This window comes from Phyllobates terribilis, unplaced genomic scaffold (genome assembly GCF_046119375.1).
Source record: "Phyllobates terribilis strain yellow unplaced genomic scaffold, ASM4611937v1 Scaffold_5__5_contigs__length_657084704, whole genome shotgun sequence".
NCBI lineage: Eukaryota > Metazoa > Chordata > Amphibia > Anura > Dendrobatidae > Phyllobates > Phyllobates terribilis.
The window spans coordinates 625,108,739-625,127,858 of NW_027362765.1; the positions used below are offsets into that span (position 1 = coordinate 625,108,739).

At 42.3% G+C, this 19,120-nt stretch overlaps 1 protein-coding gene across 1 annotated transcript in view; it reads left to right on the top strand.

Moving 5' to 3' along the window:
• The window catches only part of LOC141273778 (protein ELYS-like), a 113,166-nt gene that overhangs the window by 61,583 nt on the left and 32,463 nt on the right, over positions 1-19,120 (top strand). The window contains exons 23-25 of the mRNA XM_073686122.1: positions 7,615-7,746; positions 8,937-9,066; positions 11,402-11,549. Of these exons, the coding sequence (XP_073542223.1) occupies positions 7,615-7,746; positions 8,937-9,066; positions 11,402-11,549 (410 nt within the window). The remainder of the gene's footprint in view (positions 1-7,614; positions 7,747-8,936; positions 9,067-11,401; positions 11,550-19,120) is intronic.

Below are 19,120 nucleotides of genomic sequence, written 5' to 3' on the forward strand. Positions count from 1 at the left end.
GATGTCCACATGTTAACTGCACCCTTGCATGAATTTATTGAGGGGTGTAGTTTGTAATGTGTGGAAATTTATTGGTGGTGTCTGTTTAACTGGCAATGTAAGGGACACTGCCAATGAAACATGGCACCCTCAAACCATTCCAGCAAATCTGCACTCCTATGGTGCTCCTTCCCTTCTGAGCCTTGCACTCTGCCTTAAAACTAGCTTTCAACCACATATGGGGTATTGGCAAACTTGAAAAATTTATCCAATTTGTTAATCAATTTCTTCAATTTACTCAGTCCAATATTATACAATTCTGTGAATCACCTGAGGGTTAAAAATGCTAATTTCACCCCTAGATGAATTTCTCAAGTGGTGTAGTTTCCAAAATGGGGTCACTTGTGGGGGGTTTCTCCAATAAATTCCAGTCAAAATGGCGCACCAAAATTCAAATATGTCTCCTTTACTTCCGAGCACTGCCTGTAGTTTTCCCCTAAATATGGGTTATCGACGTACTCGGGAGAAACTGCACAACAAATTTTGTTGCCCAATTACTCCTGCTTCTCTTGTGAAAATGAAAAGTTTGGGGCAAAACCAACATATTTGATGGAAAAATGTGTTCTTTCATTTTCACGGGTTAGCGTTATAAAATTCTGTGAAGCACTTCTGGGTTCAAGGTACTCACCATACCTCTAGAAATATTCATTGAGGTGTGTAATTTCCAAACTTGGGTCACTTGTCAGGGGGATTCCACTGTTTAGGCACATCAGGGGCTCTGCAAACACGACATGGCGTTAACTATCTATTGAAGGCAATTTTGTAGTCAAATGGTGCTCTAGTCCTTCCAAGCCCTGCCGTGCGCCCAAACAGTAGTTTTCCTCCACATATGGAGTATCTGTGTACTTGGGAGAAATTGCAACAAATTTTAGGGTACATTCTTTCCTTTTTCTCGATTTAAATGAAACATTTGGGACAACAGCAACATTTTTGTGGGAAAAATGTAAAATTGTATTTATTCTTTCTTCCATATTGCTTTAATTCCGGCGAAGCACCTAAAGAGTTAATAAACTTCTTGAATGTGACTTTGAGGGGTGCAGTTTTTAAAATGTGTTACTTTTGGGTATTTTCTGTCACATAGGCACCTCAAAGTCACTTAATTTACAAAACCAACATTTTTTATTTTGTTGGAAAAATTAAAAATTGCTGATAAACTTTTAACAATTCTAATGTAACAAAAAAATTGTTTTAAAAAAAAGTTGCTTATGTAAAGTAGACATGTGGCAAATATTAGTTTATTTTTAGTGGTATGACCATCTTTTTTTAAAGGCATAAAAATGAAAAGTTTGAATTTTTTTTAATTTGTCAAATTTCCAATCTTTTCATAAGCGCAAAGCATATTGACCTAAATTTACCACTAATATGTGTCATAATTACTGAGATATGATGTCGCATTCCAGAATTATTGCCACACATCGGTCAGAATTTGAAAAATTTTGCCTGGTCAGGAAGGGGACACCTGGCTTTGGTGGTGAATGGGTTAAGCACCTGAAAGATTAAGAAAGTTCCTGCAGTTTTGAACACTTGGAGTCATGCAGTTTTTACAATGGTATCACTTTTTGAGGGTTTCCAATATAAATGCCCCTCAGTCACTTCAAAAATAGATTTAGTAAATGTCTATAAAAAATTGCTGCTTAACTTTTAAGCCTTCTAACAGCCAAGCAAAATAAAGAAATGTTGGAAAAATTATGTTAACGTCTTAAGTGCGTAACTATTTTTTTGTGACTTAGCTATCTGGCTCCATGGCAGTAAATTCTGAGTTTCAAAATTTCTTAATTTTCCAAATTCTAAATCGTGCTGCTCTCAGATTACATAGCAAAAATTTGGTGACAGATTCTTTAACCCCCCGAGGGTGGTCGGCTCATTAATGACCAGGCCAGTTTTTACAATTCTGACCACTGTCACTTTATGAGGTAATAACTCTGGAACGCTTCAATGGATACTGGTGATTCTGAGAATGTTTTTTCATGACATATTGTACTTCATGATTGTGGTAAAATTTCTTCAGTATGACTTGCATTTATTTGTAAAAAAAAAGACATTTTCAAACTTTGAATTTTCATGCCCTTAAATCAGAACGATATGTAGCACAATATAGTTAATAAATAACATTTCCCACGTTTCTACTTTTACATCAGCACAATTTTAGAACCAATTTTTTTTTTTTGTTAGGAAGTTATAAGGGTTAAAAGTTGACCAGCGATTTCTCGTTTTTCCAACAAAATTTACAGAACCATTTTTTTAGGGACCACATCACATTGAAGTGACTTTGAGGGGCCCTTATGACCGAAAATACCCCAAAGGGAACCATTCTAAAAACTGCACCCCTCAACGTGCTCAAAACCACATTCAAGAAGTTTATTAACCCTTCAGGTGCTTCACACGAATTTTTGGAATGTGGAAGAAAAAAATGAACATTTTTATTTTTTTTCACAAAAATTTTACTTTAGACCACAATTTTTATTTTCACAAGGGTAACAGGAAAAAATAAACCCCAAAATTTGTTGTGCAATTTTCTCCTCAGCACGCCGATACCCAATATGTGGGGGGAAAATCACTGTTTGGGCGCACGGCAGGATTCAGAAAGAAAGGAGCGCCATTTGAGTTTTTGAATGTAAAATTTGCTTGAATAATTAGCGGACACCATGTCGTGTTTGGAGAGCCCCTGATGTGCCTAAACAGTGGAAATTCCCCACAAGTGACACAATTTTGGAAACTAGACCCCTCAGGGAACTTATCTAGATGTGTGGTGAGCACCCTGAACCCCAAGGTGCTTCACAGTAGTTTAGAACATGGAGCCGTGAAAATAAAAAAATCTAACTTTTTCCACAAAAATGATCTTTTAGCCCCAGATTTTTCATTTTCACAAAGGTAAGAAGTGCAAATTGACCCCAAAAACTGTTGTGCAATTTCTCCTGAGTGCACCGATACCCCATATGTGGGGAAAATAGACTGTTTTGGCGTACGGCATGGTTCAGAAAGGAAGGAACACAAAATTGGCTGGAATTGAGAGTGGAAGCCATGTCGCGTTTGGAGAGCCCCTGATGTGCCTAAATAGTGGAACCCCCCCACAAGTGACCCCATTTTGAAAACTAGAACCCTCAAGGATTTTATCAAGGGGTATAGTGAACATTTTGAACTTAGAGGTACGACACAGAATTTGATAACATTAGGTCATCAAGTTGTCATTAGTCTTGAGTGCAAGTGCTCGCTACTTGAGTACTCGGGTATGCACCATGTATCGTGGGTGCTCGAGTGACATGTTCATGTTTCATGGTTGTTAGACACCCAAAAAAAAAAAAACATGCGGGGACCACTCGTGCATGGCAGGCTATCCACGCAACGTTTTTTTTGGCCACGAAGCATATGGGGCGGAGACTTGAGCATGTCACTCGAGCATCCGCGATACTCAGCGCATACCTGAGCACCCGATGCAGACTCAAGTAGTGAGCACTTCCGCTCAACACTAGTCACCATATCATCTTTTTTTTTTTTTTTTTTTCACTTTTAAAAAAATCCCAACCCTTACACCGTTCCTCGTGCGGTATAAGTGATTAGACGACCTTATTCTTCGGGTCGGTGCGATTACAGCGATACCAGATTCATATCAGATTTTTATGATTGACAGCTGTCACACACTAAAAGGTGCTTTTTTTTTTTTTTTTTTTTTTTTTTTGCATAGACTAGTTTTAGCATCGCCATATTTTGAGAGCTATTATTTTTCCATATTTTGGCCGACAGTCATGTGATGGCTTGTTTTTTATGGGACAAGTGAATGTTTGTTTTTATTGGTACCATTTTTGGGCACGTGACATTTTGTGATCGCTTTTTTCTTCCGATTTTTGGGAGGCAGAATAAACAAAAACCAACAATTCAGGAATTTTTTTTTTTTTTTAATGCATTTCCGCATGTGGTAAAATTGATAAGGCAGCGTTATTCTTTGGGTCAGTACGTTTACATCAGTGCCACATTTATATATTTTTTTTTATGTTTTGGCGCTTTTACACAATAAAGAGTGTTTTATTGAAAAAAAAATTTGTATCGCTTTTTTCTGTGAGCTATAACTTTATTTATTTTTTGGCTGATGGAGTCTTCTACATCTCCCTTCTCCACTGGTAGAATCTCCTAGCAGGTTATCCAGTATGCATTCAATCAGACAACGCCACAGCCGTGGCATACATACACCGACAGGGCTTAACACGCCGCAAATCCGTTATGACGGCGGTCTCATGGATTCTGGTCTGGGCCGAGTGACACGTGCCAGCAATATCGTCAGTACACATTCTGGGGGTGGACAATTGGGCCGCCGACTTCCTTAGTCATCAGACTCTCCTCGGGCGAGTGGACACTCTACCCCATCGTGTTCGATAAGATCTGTCACAGATGGGGCACCACCGACGTCTATCTAATGGTGCCTCACTTCGTGGCCAGGTCTCGCTTCCCCTCTGGCAGTCGGTTATGACACCCTCCTCATTCCATGATTTCATTTTCATCTTCCTTACCTCTTTCCTCCTCTGCCACTGATCCCGAGAGCCATCAAGATCAAGGCAGAGGGAGTCCCAGTAATCATGGTGGCTGTAGACTGGCCCAGGAGAGCCTGGTATGCAAAGTTAGTCGATCTGCTCGCAGACGTACCCTGGAAACTTCCAGACCTACTCTCTCTCTCAGGGTCCCCTCTTCCACCAGAATTCTCTGTCTCTGAATTTAATGGCATTGGTTTTGAGAGAAGCATGTTTTTCATCCCAGGTCATACAGACCATGGTCAGAGCAAGAAAGCCCGCGTCTTCACGCATTTAACATCGGACTTGGAAGGCCTTTTTTTTTTTTTGATGGTGTGAAAACAACCTTTTCTGCTCACATGTCTTTTTCTCTTCCATCCATCTTGGCTTTTCTCCAGTTGGGACTCGACTCCGGGCTTTCTATCAGTACTCTCAAGGTTCAGATCTCTGCACTCTCAATTCTTTTTCAACGGAATTTGGCTTCTCGTCCCAAGCTCAAGACCTTCCTCCATGGAGTTGCTCACCTGGCTTTGCCATATTGCCCTCCTGAAGGCCCTTGGGACCTTAATCTGGTCTAAGCGTCCTTCAGCAAGCCCCCTTTGAACCTATCCATGACATCTTGTCGTCATTCCTTTCCTGGAAGGTTGCCTTTTTGGTAGCCATCACGTCCATCAGAAGAGTTTGAGCTGGCAGCTCTCTAGTCGCTCTCCTTTTCTCATTCTCCATCAGGACAAGGTAGTTTTCAGACCAGTTCCTCCTTTCTTAAGGTAGTCTCCTCATTCCACATCAACGAGGACATTGTTCTGCCTTCTTTCTGGTCATCTCTGGTTCATCCCCTTGAAAGATCCCTTCACAAGCTGGACCTGAGCAGAGCTCTGTGTCTACCTATCAAGGACCGCTTCATTCAGATGTTCTGACACCTTGTTTGTCATCTGAGGGTCATCGCAAGGATCTCCCTGCTACAAAATCTACCCATCGCTGAATTCGCTCGGCTATACTGGAGGCATATCGCGCTACACACAGGCCACCCCTTCTGGGAGTAAGAGCGCTCTCCACCCAAGCGTTGGGGGCTTCCTGGGCTTTTTGCCAACAGGCCTCTGCAACCCAGATTTGCAAAGCTGATACCTGGTCATCTCGTTACACTTTCACAAGGTTCTACAGAGTAGATATCTACGCCTCTGTCGATGCTGGCCTAGGTATGAAGATTCTGCAAGCGGTGGTCGCCTGCCGTCCAAGCTGATTTGTCAGTTATTCTATTCCCTCCTTGGGACTGATTTAGGACATCCCATGGTCACCTGTGTCCCCCAATGAAGCAATAACGAAAGAGGGATTTTTGGTACTCACTGTAAAATCTTTCTTAGAGCCTTCACTGGGGGACACAGCATCCTCCCTGGTTTATGCCTGTGTTGGGCCTGTGTTGGGCCTATGTGCCTTTTGTTGGGCCTGTATATAGTTCGGTTGTTTGTTGCTTCTCTTACTGCTTGTTCACTAACTGACGAGCTTTGTGCCAGTCGATGGGTGTATACTGCTGAGGAGGAGCTAATTCTTTTTTTGCCTAGCGGCCTCCCAGCGACAGATGCATACACTCATGGCTACCTGTGTCCACCAATAAAGGCTCAAAGGAAGAGCTTTTACGGTGAGCACCAAAAATCCCTCTTTTGTGGGACGAGTTACAGATTTTTTTGTTGCCATTTTGGGGCACATAATGTTTTATGATTGCTTTTTATTCAGATATTCAGACACAATGAACAAAAAACAGTAATTTAGTTATTTATTTTTTTTATTTTTTGCGCCGTTCACTGTGTGGTAAGTGATAAGACTGATTTGTCCATTGGGTCGGTACGATTACAGAGATACCAGATTTATATAGTTTTTTTTATGCTTTGCTTTTTTTACACACTAAAAACAATGTTTTACAAAAATGAATTAGTTTTTACATTGCCATATTCTGAGAACTGTAACTTTTTTTTTTTTTTGCTGAATGAGCCATATTGCAGTTTTTGTTTTGCGGGACGGTTTGGCGATTTTAATTTATACCATTCTTTTTTTCTTCATATGACTTTTTGAAAGCTTTTTATTAAAAATTTTTGTGAGTCAGTCTGATGAAAAAGTGACATTTTTGGTGTTTTTTTTATTTTCTTAACGCCGTTCGCCATAAGGAATAAATAACGTACCAGTTTTATAAAGTGGGTCGTTCTGGATACTGTGTTAACAATTGTGGGGGTTTTTGGTTTGTTTTTTTTCACAAACACTGCTTTTTGAGTGGCAAAATGACTTTTTGTGATTTGGGTGTGCTTTTTTGTGTGTGTTTTTTACATATTTTATTTTACTTTTTCACTTTTCTTTGTACTTCGTCCCACTGTGGGACATGTATCATTTTTCGTGTACTGCAGTGCATGAGACGGTCAGTGAGTCACGGAGTGTGCTTGTGAGACCAGGCTTATAGCTAGATCTTACAGACCATCGTACCCTGGGGTCATCAGATGACCTCTAGGTACCATGATAACCATCGGTACCCGCAGTTTTCATTTTGTGGGTCCCATGGTTACAAAGGGGATCTTGCAACCCCCTTACAACCAGTTAAATAGCTCTGTTGCGATTGACAGCAGTATTTGAGGGGTTAATTTGCCCGATCAGTTACAAAAGCGGCCAGGGCCGATTATAGCAGGGTGTCAGCTGTCGCATACAGCCGACGGGCAGCGCTACAATCTTATTCCCAATCGCCGTTTTAAAACAAATCAGGAATAAGGCCCCTTTACAACTGCCGTTTTAATACGTATCGGCAGTCGTTAAGGGGTTAAAGTTTCAGCTGTTTTCAAGACATATCCACCTAAATTTACCCCTGAAATAAAGCACAGTGTCACGAAAAACCCTTTATATGGCCTATTCAGAAATGCTAAAACTGGCAGTGACAGGAAAAGGTTAACTGCCACAAATTGTAGGACATTTTCCCTGTGCGATTATACGACGTTTCTTTTACAATTGTCACTTTTGTTCCGGTAGGAACAGTGATTCAGACAGAACGTGAAGGTTTCCTTTTGCCTTATGCTTTAATAAATCTTTATTTTTATTATAGGATTACTTGCATACATATTTGCGCACAAACGGAGGTATTCAAAATCAAGAGATCTTGTTGGTACATCATTTACAGAGAGCAAATTACATACCAGCTTTGCGGCTAAACCAGTCACTGAACAATTATCACCTAGTAAGTCCTCTGTTTCATTTTAAAGAGTATCATGAATATATATGTAAGTAATAACAATAAGTGAAAGTGATTCCATAGTTCTGTCTTTTAAGGACTGGAAGGGCTATCTCTCCTTTTCAAAAATAGTTTCTCTGACTGTTCTGTCTGAACACTGAGATGGTGAGGTGCCAGCGCCGAATACATGCCTTATAATGCCCCTTTTAAATACAGTATATAGATGCTTGCAGCTTCACCCCCAGTTGGAGGTGTCTGTTTTCAGGAAACATAGGAAAGGGTTCTTTACAGTCAGAGCAGTCAGACTGTGGAATGCCCGACCACAAGAGGTAGTAATGGCAGACACTATAACAGCTTTTATACAAGGCTGGATGATTTCCTTGATACACGTAACTGTGGGTTATAGTTAATTTACTGACAAAATGTACAATTGGTGGAAGAAGGTTGATGGACCTAGGTCTTTTTTGCAACCTATGTAATTATGTAAAATATCTTTTTATTTTGTGTTTCACACATTTTTTTAACATCATTAAAAAAATTTTTCTTTTTTTAACTGTTGGCTTGGCATATTATCCCCCATTACAGAGCAAATCTATCACATCAATGCATTGTAAAGCTCATCTCGATCTGGTCTGGCTCCTTCCTGACACTAATTGGTCATATAATCGCTGGGATCAAAGTGTAATGGGATATTACGGCTTCCTAAATGGCATACATCCCTGACTTGAGTAAGAAATCAATCCAATGTTGAAACATGTAGCCTTGTATTCCTTTAATAATTTCTGTTGATGACTTTACCTGCCTGTCATACTCTGCAACGCTCGTATCACCCCTTTTTTTCATTTAATTTATAAACTTTTTGTTTGATCTGTATACATTGCTTTTTTCAGCAATGTATACAGCGATCGTGTAATTTCTGCCTTCTTTACGGGCAGTTCTCCATTCCTGCTGCTGCACATCTCCATGCAGCTGCTGATTCTGCAAGGATGTTCCAAAACTAAATTGCAGAGTCATATGCAGACCTCACAGACAATTTTGGCAATCAGCAGGTTTATTAATTATGTAATAATTGTTGGCTAAAGCAATCCCCCATAGTCATTTTGCTATGTAAAGATTACGTTGCATTTCGTGAGGAGAGTATCTGAAAAATGTGTTCAGCTATGGATGTATTTTTATACTTTTTCTTTTCTGTGCAGAATGATTTTGACAGATGCCAGCTGGAAAGAGGAGCTGCCAGAAACTCTATAGTGGATCACTATGTCAAAATACTCCCAAGTGTGCAGCAAACTCTGGCCAGATCCTATCCTTCTATTGTTTGGAAGAAAGGTAACTGAAAGTTGTAGCTTTCGGCTGTATGTAATATCTTATTAACTTCACCTTCATTAATTTTGAGGGGACAGATATTGGAATTGCTTTGGCATTTGCTGGAAATTCATAGTTTTCAAGTCAGATGAACTTGAGGTTACTTTGCTTACTTTCTATTACAGCTGTTTAAAAAACATTTAAAGGGATACTGTCACGTTAAATAATGGTATAAACCTGGCAATATAGCATTAATCTGCAAGTTAGGCTGGGCAGGACTTAAAGGAGTTGCCCACTACTTTAACATTGATACCCTATCCGTAGGATAGGGCATGAATGTATGATCGGCCAGGGTCCCACACGCGGCATCCCCACCGATCAGCTGTTATCGGTGCAGCGGCCGCCGGCCGGAAGTCCTTGCCTGCGGTGCTTGGCTGTCTGTAGTGGCCGCCGCTTGTAACTGCACATCCTCCTCCCATTCATCGGGAGGCCGATGTGCAGTTACAAGCGGCGGGCACTGCAGGTAGAGACTTCCGGCTGGCGACACCTGCCACCGACACCGATAACAGCCGATCGGCAGGGGTGCCGCGTGCGGGACCCCAGCCAATCATACATTGATGCTCTATCCTACGGATAGGGCATCAATGTAAAGTAGTGGATAACCCCTTTAAAGCTACTTTGTCCTGAAAGTGCAGCTTCTTAGAGAAAATGAAGTATATTACTCCAGGGAGTCGCTGACTTTAAGCCATACAGACAGGTGTGCCCGGCCAGTCACCGCTCACAGCACTTTGACTGACATCTGGCTCTGCACTGATGCACATAAGTAATATAAAGCCTCAAATGTTCCACCCCTCGCTCCAGGTCTGATCTGAGCTCTGTAAGAAATGACCGATCAATACACCACATGGGTCTGTTAGGGGCACCGACGTGTGACGTACAAATAAAAACAATATGCATGTGTCAGAGATGACTAATGGAAGTACCAAATGTAAATGTATAATGTACAGGTAAGAGCAATGCGTATTCAGTGAAAAGAAAGCGATATATAGTGGGACTGCGCATATGACCTTGATCTCCAGCTTGATAAATAGTGTTCATTTCTTATGTGCAAAAGTTCTGCCCGTAGACCAATGTGTAAATGCCAAGACAGGAACATTATGGATTGTCGTCTGCCTATTAATACTAAAATAAATGCATAAAATAAACAGAAATGTAGTATCAACATATACTAGCGCCAAAGGAGATGGTAAGGAAGAAATACTAGGCTGCAGCCAGAAGCACGGGTCCTGTGTGACGGCCCGTAAATAGTCATAAATAGATGGTACTGTCGCACTGATTGGAGGTAGCAGAAAATAGAAAAGAGGAGCACGCAAAACAGAAAGTAATATCTAGAATTTGTATTAAACAAATTTCACAATGGAAATTAACTTGGACAATAAAATAATATTCCTAAGGAGACCAGCTATATATGATATTTAGGCAAAGCGTTAATAAATATAATGTTTCTCTGTTTAACGTCCATTTGCATGGTAAGAAATGCTGCTGCTATTGGAAACGTGCCTGCTATGCTGCTAAATAGCTCATAGTCTGTAAGAATGAATACACGGTGCTTAGTAAAAGCATACAGTTAGTGGGGCTGGTCCCTTGATTAGAGGCGTGAATTCCTGGTATGTAAAGAGTGCGGGGTGTCTACTCCCCTGTACGTACTCCGAAGCCCACAGTTACCTGCTGTCAGGTCCTGGGCGATGCCGTAAAGCAGGGAGCTGTAATCTCCTAAGTGCTATGTAGAGCCAGGGCACTCCGTCCGGTAGCATCCCTGGTAACCACACGGGCGGAAGGAGCTGGTGACGTCATAGCTGCTGACTATGGTGTCCTATGAAGGCCAGAAAAGATGTTTCATTATTCATCATTCTTCAGATGATTTGTCAGTGTAGATGAAATAGTATTAAAGGAGTTTTCCAGGCTAAAAAGAATTCTGCAGTCTGTGACTGCACACTGCCGAATTGTGATAAGTTTACAATGCGCACACTGCCACAATTTCCCTTTCAATTGGGTATTTATACAATTTGCATAGTTGCAGCCGGTTTGACTCTCTCGGCCACTACTCTCAATGAAGTTGGCACATGACCACCCACTCTTGTTTAGAATATAGGAGAATTGTTAATTTGTGCTGATTGCACTCAGTCATGATTCGGCAGTCTTCAGTTACATGGTGACGGCAGACAGTTCTAGCGGGCAGCAGAGTTGTCACCGGATAGCGGCCTGTAATGTCTGTAGGTTTGACTACTCTACCATTGTTAAAATACAAATACATATCCAAAATATTCAACACTAAGCAACAGTTTCTTGTTTATTCTAGTGACAAGACCCAAACCTTTATCTACTGTTGCAAAACCGGCTCCCTCAGGGAGTGTGATTACCGAAGCTGACTTTATCCGTAACGTGCTGCTGAAAATAAAGGAAGTGTCTGCAGCTAGTGAGAGTAGAGACTTCTCTCCTTATAAAAGGTAAGAAATGTGCCTGGGCTTTCATCTGAGAATCCATTTATGGTACTCCCATTCCTACACAGTACTTAAGCTCTTCTATGTTTGAACCAATGTATCTTTTGTGGCACAGTGACATTAAAATGCTTTTGGTAGGAGACCATTTCTGTAGCTGTAGTCAAGAGACTTGTCTTGTTCTGCTTAGTCATGTAAAACTCAAATGGTATAAATTAATAGAATAATAAGACATTAAAAGGGTTGTCTGATATAGAAATATCATTCAAGTATGTTTCTCTTATGAAGTGCTTTTAGTCCCCTGACTGCCGCAGTCAGCCTGGACTGGACATGTAATGTGCTGGAAAGTGAGTATGCCTTTTTTTTTTTTAATACATATTTTAAGTGCATACATGCATTGCAAATATATATTTTTCCAATACCGGACAACCCCTTTAACTGCATTGTTTAAAACAAAAGTTTTTTTTGTTTTTTTTTTTAAAGTGGTTGCCCATTAAAAGACTCCTTTATTGCTGGCCCCATAAATTAAAAAATTCTCTACTTCCTGGATCTGCATGGCTCATAGATTGTGTACTCCGCCAGTGTCTTGATGAACAATGTCTCATGACTCATGTAAGCCACTGATTGACTACAATCTTCATAATTACATCTTTGCAAAAAGTTTATTCGCCTCAGGATAGAAATGTGAAGGCTGCTGTCAGTCTGCAGCCACCGATTGACTGCAGCAGTCATGTGACCTCAGGAGACATGAAGATGAGTGTCCGTCCTGCTTCGTGTGTGCTCAAGTAGGATTCTACCCTAAATATTTATATAGCAACATTGATTCCATGGTGCTGTACATGAGAAGGGGTTACATGCAAAATACATATCACTTACAGTAAAGAAACGAACAATGATAGACTGGTACAGGAGGAAGAGGGCCCTGCCCTTGCGGGCTTACATTCTACAGGATGATGGGGAAGGAGACAGTAGGTTCATGGGGTTGCAGTAGCTCTGGTGTTGGTGAGGTGGCAGCAAGGTCATGGCAGCCTGTAAGCTTTCTTGAAAAGATGGGTTTTCAGGTTCTGTCTGAAGGATCCGAATGTGATGGCTAATGAAACGTGTTGGGGCCAGATTTCCAGAGGATGGGGAATATTGGGGACAAGTCTTTTAGGCGATTGGGTGAAAAACTAATGAGTGTGGAGGAGAGGTGGTGGTCTTGGGAGGTCTGGACTTTACGTGAGGGGAGATATCGGGATATTAATTTGGAGATGTACGGAGGAGAAAGGTTATGGATGCCTTTGTAGGTCAGTGTTAGTAGAAGTTTGAACTGGATATGCTGGGGAATTGGGAGCCAGTAAAGGGACTTGCAAAGAGGGGAAGCAGAAGAGTAGTGAGGAGAGAGATAAACTAGTCAGGCAGCAGAGTTAAGGATGGACTGGAGAGGTACAAGAGTGTTAGCAGGTAGGCCACAGAGGAGGATGTTGCAGTAGTTGAGGCGGGCGATGATGGGGTATGCACAAGCATGTAGTAGATTGAGGGTTTAGGAAAGGACGGATTCTGGAAATATTTTTAAGCTGGAGGCGACAGGAGGTGGCGAGAGCTTGGATGTGCTGTTTGAAGGATAGGGCAGATTCAAGGGTTACTCCGAGGCAGCGGATTTCCGGTACGGGTGGAAGCGTGATGTAGTTTATTACTACAGATAGATCAGGTGGGGAAGATATGTGAGATGGAGAAAAGAGGAGTTCAGATTTATCCACATTAAGCTTGAAGCGAGAGGAGGAGGATATGGCAAATAGATACTCAGGGATTCTGGACAGCAGAGGTGGATCTGAGTGTCGTCAGCGTGCAGATGCTACTGGAAGCCATGGGAATTTGAGTGGTCTCCAGCCAAGGGTATAGATGGAGAAGAGTAGGGGTCCTAGGACAGAGCCTTGAGGGACTTCAACAGAGTGAGGGCCGGATGAGGAGGTAGAGTGGGAGATTCTAAATGTGTGGTTGGAAAGGTATGAGGTGAGGGCAAGGTCTTTGATGCCAAAGGAAGAGAGGATTTGTAGTAGATGGCAGTGGTCAACTGTGTCGAAGGCAGATGACAAATCAAGGAGGAGTATTGATAATTGTCTGTTAGCTTTGGCTATAAGTATGTTAGTGATTTTGGTCAGGGCCGTTTCAGTAGAAAGGTGAGGACAGAAGCCAGATTGTAGGTCGTCGAAGAGAGTTAATGAGAGGAAAGTTCAGCGTGAACTGCTGTTCAAGGAGTTTGGAGGCGAATGGGAGCAGCAATATGGAGCGATAGCTGGACTTAGCAGTTGGGTCGAGCAATGTTTATTTGAGGATAGACGTGATTGTGGCATGTTTGAAAGCAGAGGGGAAGGTAGCAGATGTTAGTGATAGGTTGAAGAGATGGGTTAGGGATGGAATAAGTGTGGTGGTGAGGTTGGGGAGGAGGTGGAATGCGATGGGGTAAAGTGCACAAGTAGTGAGGTGTGATTTGGAGAGGAGATGAGGAAGTTCACCTTCATTGATGATAGAGAGGGTGGTTATGGTGTAAGGGCATTAGTCTGGTATGCAAAGGAGTTTGTGGTGGTCGAACAATAAAGACTTACCTTGTTTGGTCAATCTTATTTTTGCAGTGTGTGGCAAAGTCCTCAGCAGCGATTAGGGAGGTCGGAGGGGACAGTGCTGGACGGAGGAGGGGAGTTAAGTGTTGAATAACTGTTTGGGTTTGTAGAATAAGGAAGATACAAGGGATGTAAAGTGGGCCTGTTTAGCAGAGGTGAGGGCTGATTTGAGTGCGAGTGTTGCGTGTTTGAATGCAGTGAAGTCCTCTTTCGAATGTGTTTTCCTCCAACACCGCTCCGCAACCCTGGACACTTGCCGAAGCTTTTTAGTGAGGTTATTGTGTCAGGGTTTTCTTTTGATTTGTCGCACTCTGCCATGCACGAGTAGGGCGACCGCGACAATAGCTGATGTGAGAGTGGCATTGTAGAAAGCAGTGGCGCTGACTGTGTCGTGGAGTGAAGATATGGATGCTAGTGGTAGAATAGAGTCAGAGTGTGTGAGTGTCTAGATGTGCGAGGTTTCTGCGGGGATGTTATGGTTGCTGGACATGGCTGACAGGTGAAGAGGACAGGGATGAGAACGTGAGTAGATGGTGGCCAGATAAGGGGAGAGGGGAGGTTGTGAGGTTAGATAGGGAGCAGAGTCGAGTGAAGATGAGGTCTAGTGTGTGTCCGTCTGTGTGGGTGGCTCAGGAGGACCAAGTCCAAAAGATGAAGTAAGCGACAGGAGTTTGGAGACTGCTGACTGGCGGGTGTCGGTGGGGATGTTGAAGTTACCCATGATGATGGTGGGAATGTCAGCAGAGAAAAAGTGAAGAAGCCAGGTGGAGAATTGTTCAATAAAGGCAGTGGCAGGGCCGGGAGGTCGGTATATGACGGCCACTTGGAGGTTGGAAAGAAAGTAGATGCGGACAGTGTGGACTTTAAAAGAAGGGAGGTTTAGGGACTGTAGAGGTGATATTGGGTTGAAGGTCCAGTTGGTAGAAAGAAGACCCACTCCTCCACCATGCCTGTTACCAGGGTGAGGAGTATGGGTGAAGTGGAGGCTGCTGTAGCACAGCGCAGCAGGGGAGGCAGTGTCGGAGGGTGTCAGCCCAGGAAGGATAGATTGCGAGAGTTAAAGAGGTCATGAATCACATGGAGCTTATTGTAGACAGAGCAGGCATTCCAGAGTGCTCCAGAGAGGGGGAGCAGGGGGGTGGACGTCGAGACGTGTTTAATGTAGGAGAGATTGCGGAAGTTCATATTAGGTAGGCAGCGATATGAGGGGGCATAAGAGGGAGGTAGCAGCTGTGTGGGGGTCCAGGATTGGTAGATATGTCGCCAGCAGTGAGGACAAGCAGAGTGCAAGAAAGCAGGTGAAAGGAAAGAGGCCGGCTTGTTTTATGTTTTAGTAGGCAAGATCTGAGGTTGAGGAGCAGGTCTGCAGATGAGGTCAGGTGGGAGGTAAGAGGGATTGAGAGATTATTATTTGGATAGAGGATGCTGGGGTTTGGGGATAGCAAAGGAGTGAGGATTAGTGGAACAAAAACTGTAAGGGTATATACAAGCATGGTGGTAGAGTAAGTGTGGGGGAAAAAGAAAAGCGAAGTACATTTAGTGAACAGTGTTACAAAGAACTTGGCACTCCAGGGTAAATGCTGATGAACAATACTTTTTATTTAGAAAAGCAATCCACTGTAAAAAAAAAAAATAAAATTGACACTTCAGTCTAAAATTAGACATTTATCAATACTGAAAGATACAAAAGAAAACAAAATAATCAAAAATGTAACAATTGAGGCATAACAAGTATAAGTATAAACCTGGTATGCATGAGATACAAAGGAATGTAAGAACATAATTCCCAATTGGCTTTGGGATGCGGTAGAATAATAATTAAAAAGTACATTACTATTACATACTATCGCCCAGTGGTAGCTCAGTAGACTATTAAATAGGGAGGCAGAGTATTTTAATAGCATGGTAGGGTATAAATCCCATAAATTATAGTGTATCATGTACAGTGGGTACAGAAAGTATTCAGACCCCTTTAAATTTTTCACTTTGTTTCATTGCAGCCATTTGGTAAATTCTAAAAAGTAAATTTTTTTTCTCATTAAAGTACACTCTGCACAACATCTTGACTGAAAAAAATAGAAATGTAGAATTTTTTGCAAATTTATTAAAGAAAAATTGAAATATCACATGGTGATAAGTATTCAGACCCTTTGCTCATTTAAGTCACATGCTGTCCATTTCCTTGTGATCCTCCTTGAGATGGTTCTACTCCTTAATTGGAGTCCAGCTGTGTTTAATTAAACTGATAGGACTTGATTTGGAAAGGCACACGCCTGTCTATATAAGACCTCACAGCTCACAGTGCATGTCAGACCAAATGAGAGTCATGAGCTCAAAGGAACTACCCAAGGAGCTCAAAAACAGAATTGTGGCAAGTCACAGATCTGGCCAAGGTTACAAAAGAATTTCTGCATTACTCAAGGTTCCTAAGAGTACAGTGGTTTCCATAATCCTTAAATGGAAGAAGTTTGGGACCACCAGAAGTCTTCCTAGACCTGGCCGTCCAGCCATACTGAGCAATCATGGGAGAAGAGCCATGGTGAGAGAGGTAAAGAATAACCCCAAGATCACTGTGGCTGAGCTCCAGAGATGCAGTAGGAAGATGGGAGAAAGTGCCACAAAGTCAACTATCACTGCAGCCCTCCACCAGTCGGACCTTTATGGCAGAGTGGCCCGACGGAAGCCTCTCCTCAGTGCAAGACATAGGAAAGCCTGCATAGAGTTTGCTCGAAAACCCATGAAAGACTCCCAGGCTATGAGAAATAAGATTCTCTGGTCTGATGAGATGAAGATAGCACTTTTTGGTGATAATTCTAAGCGGTACGTGTGGAGAAAACCAGGCATTGCTCATCACCTGCCCAATACAATCCCAACAGTGAAACATGGTGGTGGCAGCATCATGCTTTGGGGGTGTTTTTCAGCTGCAGGGACAGGACGACTGGTTGCAATTAAAGGAAACATGAATGCGGCCAAGTACAGAGAGATCCTGGATGAAAACCTCTTCCATAGTGCTCTGGACCTCAGACTTTGCCGAAAGTTCACCTTCCAACAAGACAATGACCGTAAGAACACAGCTAAAATAACAAAGGAGTGGCTTCAGAACAACTCTGTGACCATTCTTGACTGGCCCAACCAGAGCCCTGACCTAAACCCAATTGAGCATCTCTGGGGAGACCTGAAAATGGCTGTCCACCAACGTTCACCATCCAAGCTGACGGAACTGGAGAGGATCTGCAAGGAAGAATGGCAGAGGATCCCCAAATCCAGGTGTGAAAACTTGTTGCATCATTCCCAAGAAGACTTATGGCTGTACTAGCTGAAAAGGGTGCTTCTACTCAATACTGAGCAAAGGGTCTGAATACTTATGACCATGAGATATTTCAGTTTTTCTTTAATAAATTTGCAAAAATTTCTACATTTCTGATTTTTTTTTTTCAGTCAAGATGGGGTGCAGAGAGTACTTTTAACCCCTTAATAACATCTGACGTACTAATACGCGTCTGTGCCCTGGGACTTAAGAGCCAGACCCGTATTAGTACGTCATGACGATCGCGTGCGCACACAGGCTGTGCGGGCGCGATCGCCGCCGGGTGTCAGCTGATTGTCACAGCTGACACCCGGTACTATGTGCAGGGAGCGGTCCTGCACCGCTCCCAGCACATTAACCCCCGCGATGCTGCGATCGAAGTCTATCGCGGCATTGCGGGGGCAAGGGGAGGTGATCGGCGATACTCACCTCCTCTTCCTGCTTCCAGCGCAGTCTGCAAAGGCTTCCCGGGTGTTGCCATGACGACCCGATGTCGTCATGACAACATCCGGGTCACCAGAGAGCAGGAAGATTGCTTGGGCATGCGCAGTGCATCTCCAAGCAATCTTCACACTGTGCACTTCTGACAGCCTTCATGGCATAGGGATGGTGCTTCATTCCTGTGCCATGCAGGCGATCAGAAAAAAAAAAGTGAAAGTCCCAGAGTGGGACAAAGTAATAAAGTGTATAAACTGTGTGAAAGTGGAAAAAAAAAAAAATGTGCAAAAATATTATAAAAAAAAATAATACACCAAAAATAAAAATATAATGTACCCATCAATAAATATTATTATAAAAAAAAAAAAAATAAATAAAAGTACACATATTTGGTTTCGCCGCGTCCGGAACAACCTGACCTATAAAACTGTCCCACTAGTTAACCCCTTCAGTGAACACGGTAAAAAAAAAAAAAAAAAAACGAAGCAATAAACAATGCTTTATCACCATACCGCCAAACAAAAAGTGGAATAACACGCGATCAAAAAGACGCATATAAATAAAAATGATACCGCTGAAAACGTCATCTCGTCCCGCAAAAAACAAGCCGCCATACAGCTCCATCAGCCGAAAAATAAAAAAGTTATAGCTCTCAGAATAAAGCTATGCTAAAAAATATTTTTTTCTATAAAATAGCTTTTATTGTGTATAAGCGCAAACGTACTGACCCGAAGAATAAAGCTACCTCATCAATTTTACCACACGCGGAACAGAATAAAAAAAAAAAAAAAAAAAAAACAATTCTGAATTGTTGGTTTTTGTTTATTCTGCCTCCCAAAAATCGGAATAGAAAGCGATCAAAAAATGTCACGTGCCTGAAAATGGCACCAATAACGTCAAGTCATCCCGCAAAAAACGAGCTGTCACATGACTGTCTGCCAAAATCTGGAAAAATTATAGCTCTCAAAATATGGCGATGCAAAAACTAGATTTTACAAAAAATGCGTCTTTTAGTGTGTGACAGCTGTCAGTCATAAAAACCCCATATGATTCTGGCATTGCTGTAATCACACCGACCCGAAGAGTAAAGTCGTCTAATCACTTATACCGCACAAGGAACGGCGTCAAAAATAAACTCTTGGGTTAGGATTGGGCTAGGGTTAGGGCTGGGTTTGGGGCTAGGGTTGTGCTGGGGCTAGGGTTGTGCTGGGGCTAGGGTTGTGCTGGGGCTAGGG